Source organism: Bactrocera neohumeralis, chromosome 3 (assembly GCF_024586455.1).
Source record: "Bactrocera neohumeralis isolate Rockhampton chromosome 3, APGP_CSIRO_Bneo_wtdbg2-racon-allhic-juicebox.fasta_v2, whole genome shotgun sequence".
In the NCBI taxonomy this organism is placed as follows: Eukaryota; Metazoa; Arthropoda; class Insecta; order Diptera; family Tephritidae; genus Bactrocera; species Bactrocera neohumeralis.
Genome location: NC_065920.1, coordinates 72,399,411 through 72,406,875, shown reverse-complemented (window position 1 = coordinate 72,406,875; position 7,465 = coordinate 72,399,411). Strand labels below are relative to the sequence as shown.

Below are 7,465 nucleotides of genomic sequence, written 5' to 3'. Positions count from 1 at the left end.
ACGTCATAAACACATTATTATGCAGTATTGAGCTGAGAAACAAGAACAAATTCTTACGTTTTTCGCTTTGAAATTTTATATTCCAGTTTGGCCTTAAGATATATACAAACAAAGTTCAAATCATGGGTATATAGATAACAAAAACAAAAACAAAAACAAGAAGAAACGTTAACTTCGGTTGCATCGAAACTATTATATCGTTCATAAATGCAAAAGATAACTTACAAGAACTTTATTTTGATATTTTGAACGACCGGATCATATGGCAAGTATATGCTTTCATTCTCCGACCTCAACAATTTCTTCGAAGATTCCATTATCGCAATAACCCATACTAAATTTCGTGAGGATATCTCGTCAGAACACCCCATAATTTCCACAATGGGGATATGGATGAATCCTAAGCCATGGTATCAAGATATACCTTCTGATGGCTGAATGGTCAGCGGACGGTTAATGGCTGATCGCAAAAGGTCCCTTCCTATACCCGGGCGAGGTTGAAAGTAAGAAATGCCTTCTCGAGAAACTACAAATGGAAACATAAAGCAATCAAAAACAACAGATAATAATACTTTGACAAGTAATGTTTAGAAAACGGCCAATACCATGACTTAAAGGACTCCAGGACCCTTAACGGAGTCCGACGAAGACATCCTCTTCGCCTCCAGAGGAGACGATTAAGAGTATCCTGGTTGTACCAGCCACAGTACGCCGGAGATCGCAACAGGTAATTCAGCTGGCACCAAACAAAGTACTCTTAGCATCAATACTGAATTTCCACTTCTACATGAGTACCAACCAGAAAGTACCAGTCACAGTACGTCGGCCGAAGAACACGCACGAAATACAACGGATACCAACCAAAGTATTCATAGCATCAATACGGAACCTTCCACCTCTAGAGCAGCCATGAGTACCAACCAAAGTACACTGGCGGCTAAAGCAGAGGGTCAACGAAAGAAGAGAAAGAAATTCCTAAATTAGGTTGGAAAAGGCGGAACCAGAGGGCAGTCTTCATAATAGGCAAGACTGCCGAAATCGAGGCTGCCGACACTTCAATTTACGAAGGCGAATTAAAGCGCCAAAGACTTATAGTAGAGGTGTAGGAAAGCTGCCTGAAAAGCAAGTAATCAGAAACTCAACAAACTTGAAGCGTATATTAATCGGGGTAAGAATCTGAGGTCAGAAACTTGACAAATTCGATGAAATGGATATGAAAACGTGAAATAACCTGAGATATATTTTGAACTCCATTGGTCTTCGCCAAATTATGGCAGCAAAATTTACAATGGCGGCTTTGAATAAAACTCTGAAAAAATACAGGTAATAAGCCAATATAACCGTTTCTAACTCACCAGAAAGGCACCGAATATCAGTCCTTTTCCTGTGAAATTCAGTTACACTTTACCAAAATTTACTCAGGTATAAATTCGGGTTCAGTTCGCTTAAGTATAACTGAATTTCCTAGAAAACGGAGTAGGCAGGGCTTTCCATAAACTATTAGATAATTTTTTACATGTCTATAACAACAACAACTATGAGCGAAGTTGTCTGGCTGAAGGCTGATCTAATCAGATATTTTCACGACAATATTGACTGAGGTTCGTATAAGTATTATTAGTATAAATTTCAGACTTTATTCAAGGGGCGTACCGAAATTTTCGCAGGAAAGAAAAGATAGTTTGTGGAAAGTTCCGAAAATTGCTACAATAGACAACTATAAGCTGGTATTTTGACTGCCTAGGATATCTCCATTGATACTTTTATGAACTTTTTAGACGTTGACTTAATTCTGAGCACTCTTTTTTATTCACAAGCACTTTAAATTTGGTATATGAAAGTGTTTAAGCACTTAAGCTGATACATATGTAGGTAAAAGTCGTTTCAGAAAATAATAAAATCACAAAAATGTATGAATTTCTAGATTTCACATGAGTTCAAGCCACAGTGCGTTGCGACTGAATTCTATATTGAACAGTATACCCAAGCGAACTGTAACATCACCTTTTTTCAGTTATTCAAAAGAATTGTGTGTCGCCTGTCGTATAAATCGAAGTCAATAGAGCTCTTTGAAGACCTATTCGATAGAAGGGAACCATATAATGCATGGCGTTCTCCGGAAGTCATACTAAGCCGCACGCGTGCAGTCGGTGCCAGTTGCGTTGGATATTTAAGTACAAAATCACTGAACTGCTGACTGGATCGCCGACTCGTCCGTTTATGGTTGCCTTGTTCCTTTTGATCCAATAAGTGATAACTATATCTCGTACGACTATATACTGGCCAATTTTGATTTGGCACATCTACGACATTGATAGAGCTACCTCTTGATGGAGTGCGTGATCTCCGGCGATAACTGTGTGACCTTCTTCGATTGGAGTAACGCCTAGGCTTGTTACCTCTGCCGAAGAAAGCGCGGTACTCACGCATGGCTTCAGTGGGATTCGGGAATGGGGTTTGTGTCTGTAACGACACATTTGTCTGTCTTTGCTTGAGCTTATCCTCCATGCCGCCCCCCACGGTCGCATACAGTTTATTCAGATCTTTTAAAAAGCTATTATCGCATACTTCATTCGGTTTGTTCGCAGTATCTTTGAAACTGTAGATAGAGCGCTTTAAACGTTCCAGGTAATCACGATAAGTGCGATAACTGTCACCCTTGTGGTGTTGATAATCTCCGAAACTGTCACCCGTGTGGTGTTGGTAATCACGATAGCCGTCGCCCATGTGGTATTGGTATTTACGGTAATTGTCACCCGTGTGATATTGCTCATTGTATGGTGTTTGCTGACATGTCGGACAATACGTTAACGGTATCTCAACCATGCTTTTGTAGCTTTCGTAATCAACATCGAGCCGCTGCAAAATACGCGGCGAGCAACCTGGTATAATTTCGTGCGTGTCACGGCGACTCTTTCGGCAAGTTTTGAGGTTATTACACAAACAGCCACGTCGTTTCCTCTTCGCGCTTGCTTTTTGCTTCGATAGATCATACGAACTGTAGAGATCCGTTACACTCGTGCTTTTCATCTTCAAATAGTGGCCCGTTAGGTGGCGCTTGTAGAGTTTATACTCATCGCTGACACTACTCTTGTTGTTGAGGAATAGTCCACAAACGGAATGGCTTCTGAAGTATTTCTTGCAACAACAAGGGCATGTCCAGCGATGATGTCGGCAACAGCTCTTCACGCTGCTTGGTTCGCATAAATATGAGGATGAGCAACTCGCGCAGCGTCTTCTGGCGTAGCTGTCGCATTGGCTGCAGCTGCGGCAACATTCACACATTTTTGTAATTTTTTATTATAATTTTGTGTAATTTTCAAGAGAAAAGACGTTAGAAGTATAATTTTGTTATTTTTTTTTATTGTTTACCAAGCGCAATGACAGAAGTTTTAAGAATGTTTACATGCTTGTTGTGAAGTTTTAGAGTCGATATGGTTTTTGAACTTCCCAATTAATGAATAATGTATCGAAAATGCTTCGATAAGGTCATTCTTACCTTTTCAGCCGTAGCGATTTGCTTAGAAATGTGTTGGGAATATACTTTCAAAGAACGGTGACTATTAAGTACAGTAAACTCTTCACATCCATCTCTCTACTCATAGCACTTTTCTTATTTATATCTACTTATATACAAGTATATATTCCTGTGGCTATAACTATCCTCTAACTATCGCGAGCTCGAGTTCTACCCGCCTCATATTTATCTCTGGCTCCCAAACTTACAACACCTTATTTAATCTATCGGTTGAAGTCCGACTCCACACAGTATTCTTCATGGAAACACAGTTTTACTTTACCTGAGCTTTACCAATAGACACTGGTGTTCAATAAAAGCCTCATTTTGAAAACATTCATTGTAAACGTACTTTTTTGCTTTGAGGAGCGGGGATTCTCTTTTTCAAATCGACCATCCCAAGATTGTCATTATGTATGACATGTAATGTGATAAATAATCCTTACAAACTGCAAAGTTTTAATTGTATAAGTCCATATTTGTACTCCGAAACTTAGCTAATTCTTCAGATTCTGTGCTTTGACCAAGAAATTAGCTGTATTATAAAAAAAAGGGTCGGTCATTATGTTTAAAAATGATTTCGAGCAAGTGACCGCAGCGGCTCACTCGAATAAATTCCAGCCGAGAGACCCCATTTTAAACTACTTTTTGCGTCATACGGCAACGTCAGCAGTAAGCGTCGAATATTTTCTCCTAATAGCAGAAACAGCTAATTCCTATCCGCCCTTCCTTGGTTGCCGCTCGTAGCGAACAAAACAGAACAGTTTTTATAATTACTACAGTATATCAAGACTGGTAACCCTGCGTTGTGAGAGAGCAATCAGCTGACTCGTTTCTACGGGAAAAATCCAAATCGTGGGAAATTCTACGGTATCGTACGGTAAAGCAGGCGGTAGAAGCGGTGTTGAATAAGATAGATCGTATCAGCTAATTCGGGCTGCGGGCTTACGTTGTGCGCTATTTCAGCTATAAGGTGTCAACCGTCTCGGCCTTATCTGCAATTTTACATAACTCCACAAAAAATAGTCCAATGGTGTTAAAACGCACGTTCCTAGAGACCACTCTACAGGCTCACGCCACGAGATAGAGCGCTCACCAAAAATTTCGTTCAATAAACTCGTATTGTTTCGTGGACAGTAGTGCCGTCTTGTTTGAACCAAAGGTCGACCACATAAATGTTATCCAATTCGTGCACGAAAAAGTCATTAATCATGGTTCTATAGCGTTGCCCATTGACTGTAACCTTGTGGCCGGCTTAAGATTTGAAGAAATAGGGACCAATGATTCCCTCTGCCCATGGAGCTCAGCAAACAGTGACTTTTTGAGGATATAACGGCGTCTCAATAATAAATTGTGGTTTAACATCACAAAGTAACAATATTTGTTATTCTTGTACCCATTCAATCAAAAGTGAACTTCATCGCTGCACAAAGTTTTCCTGTGAAAATCGGGACCTATTTGGAGAATGTGCAACGCACTTCATGGTCGTTCACTTTCAATTCTTTCACGAGTTGTATTTTGTAAGTTCGCCAATGAAGAACCTTTCGCAAAATCGTCCATTAAGTTGATGGGAACAGACCCAATTGTTACGAGCTATGACGGATGTACTCATTCTGGTTCTACGACATGCTAATCCACAGCAGCAATAATGTCTTTGGTGCGCACTGGCGTGGTGTGAAGCCAGTCCATTTTTGCTCGAATCGTATTTACTGGCAATGTCGTACAAACCAAACCATTTTGGTAATACATTTGCATGATTTGCAAACGTCGTTCCGGTGAAAGAATTTTCATTATGAAAAACTTGAATGAATATAATGTCCGAAAGGCCAATAAAAATTTCGATTTTCCGCTAAGTGAGCTCTTCCCAAAAACAGTCTTTGAACTGTCAATGAATTTATTGAAAGAATCCTTCAGTGAGCAGATAATTTCACGTTTTGGGTCGATCTTTTGGCCACCAAAATCGTGTGATATTACACGGTTAGACTTTTTTCTGTGAGGACATATAAAATTTAAAGTCTAATCCGACTCAATTCAAGCCTTGGAGCAAAACATCAAACGTGTCATTCGCCGATTACCAGTTGGACTCAACGGATGGGCATCTAAGGCGTAGCCACGGCCAACGTCTTATAGAGGTAACATTCAAAAAATAAAAGAATGTTCCTTCGAATGATAATAAACATTTTCCTTAAATTTGAGGTTTTTGTGATTTTTCCTTAAAATAAAGTAGGGAACTTTAAAATAGATCATCCTTTGCAAAAAGATATTTTCAACATTAGATTCAGCTATTTATAAAAATAGGTGCACTTGTGGAATGTTTATCCCAAATCACATAGCTAAGGTTTGTATCTTGACTTTTCTGCTTCGGTTTCATATAGCAACCCAAAATGAAAAAAATTCGAAGCTAAGACACACACCCTTCACTTTTCAACTTGAGTACATTTTTTGGCAATATTGAGTGAATTGCTTCTTTGAAACAAATTTCCAAATTAGAATTTTATTGAGTTTACAAAAGTGTACACTTTATCTAGCGCATAAAATAATAAAAATACAAATTTATACATAATACACATATACATATACATAGTGAAGGTGGAAATAGAGAGGAATTTAATGATCGCAATGATGGTCCTACAAATCGTAATTATAATATATGTAAACATACATAATATGTATCGATTGTGTCTGTACATATTATGCATGTTCTCATCTGAGTTCAGCTAAATTTTCTTACTAGCCTTTCGTCGACCCAAATATCTCAGGATCTGTCTCGGTGAAGTTTTGAAATGACGCTTCTTTACCGAGCGAAATTCGGTTGGATATCTAAATGATTGACTGGATGACTCAACGGAAAGCGTATCTCTTAATGACTGGAAATGACTGGAATGGAATGCCGTCATTCTGTGATTAGGGGTTAAGAGGTTCAAGAGAGTACCTCTATCCATAAACAATTTCAAATCGCGTGGCTGAACAAGTTTACTGTGCCTGCGCTGGATATGGGGCGTAACACTGAGGAGTGGCGCAGGCAAAAAACCGAAGAATCCCTCAAATTCATACTGCCTGGCTGCTTCACAAATGTAATCCTTAAAGCCAAACGCAGCGTCCTTGCCACCGCCTACATTAGCATATAATGTATTCAAGCCAGTGAGAAATTCTTTACTCAATAGCTTTTTGACTTTCAGACCACATTGTCCGTCACTGTTGATATATCTGAGAAAATTTGCGATGGAATCATCCCTAACACACGTACAGATATTATCATCAAAATAGCCGCCGCCTGGCCACTTTGGGTAGAAAGTGAGTGGCACATCCGGCAATAGGTCGTACGGATCGCAATTGCATTCGTTAAATACCTGTAATGCTTGTTGCAAGAGCAGCGTGCGCATGCGCTGACAATCGCAGTTTGGCGTTTGGGCGAGCTTGCGCAGGAGGCCGCCTCGGCACTCATTTGGCTGCTCGATTATTACTTCCGCCGGCCGCTTGATTTTTTGTTGCTTTTTCTTGCTGGTTTTTCTTTGCTGCTGGCTTGCTGTTGTTGCGTAGTGCACAGTGTTTTCCTCCTGCAATGGGTTGGCCGTGCTCAAATTCATCATTGAGCCACGCGACTGGCGCGCACGTTTCGCCCGTTGCCACAGCAGCGTGTCAAAATGTTGCTTCAAATTTTGCTTGTAGTGATCCGTTAGGCAGCGACTGTAGCATTTCCACTCATCCTGATTGCTTTGGCGCGGCCAAATGCAGCTCGAGCAGTGGCGTGGCGGCATTGTTGCGGGGCCGCAACAGTTGTTGCACATGCCACGCGATTCGTGACAATATTTATGCATTTTTGCACTTTTATTATTTTAGGCGGTACTTTTTTAGGAATTTGGATTTTGCGAAAATTATAAATTTATTTTGTGTTCGAAAACTGTGAATTTTTAAGCTAATTTGCCAAAAAGCGAATTTTGATTTTGT

At 39.9% G+C, this 7,465-nt stretch overlaps 1 protein-coding gene across 1 annotated transcript; it reads right to left on the bottom strand.

Annotated features, from left to right (window-relative positions):
• Positions 1-6,111: 6,111 nt before the first annotated feature.
• Positions 6,112-7,465, bottom strand: LOC126752180 (uncharacterized). The gene has a single exon (XM_050462795.1). It carries the CDS (start codon positions 7,333-7,335, stop codon positions 6,235-6,237), a length of 1,101 nt encoding a protein of 366 aa, XP_050318752.1. The 5' UTR covers positions 7,336-7,465; the 3' UTR covers positions 6,112-6,234.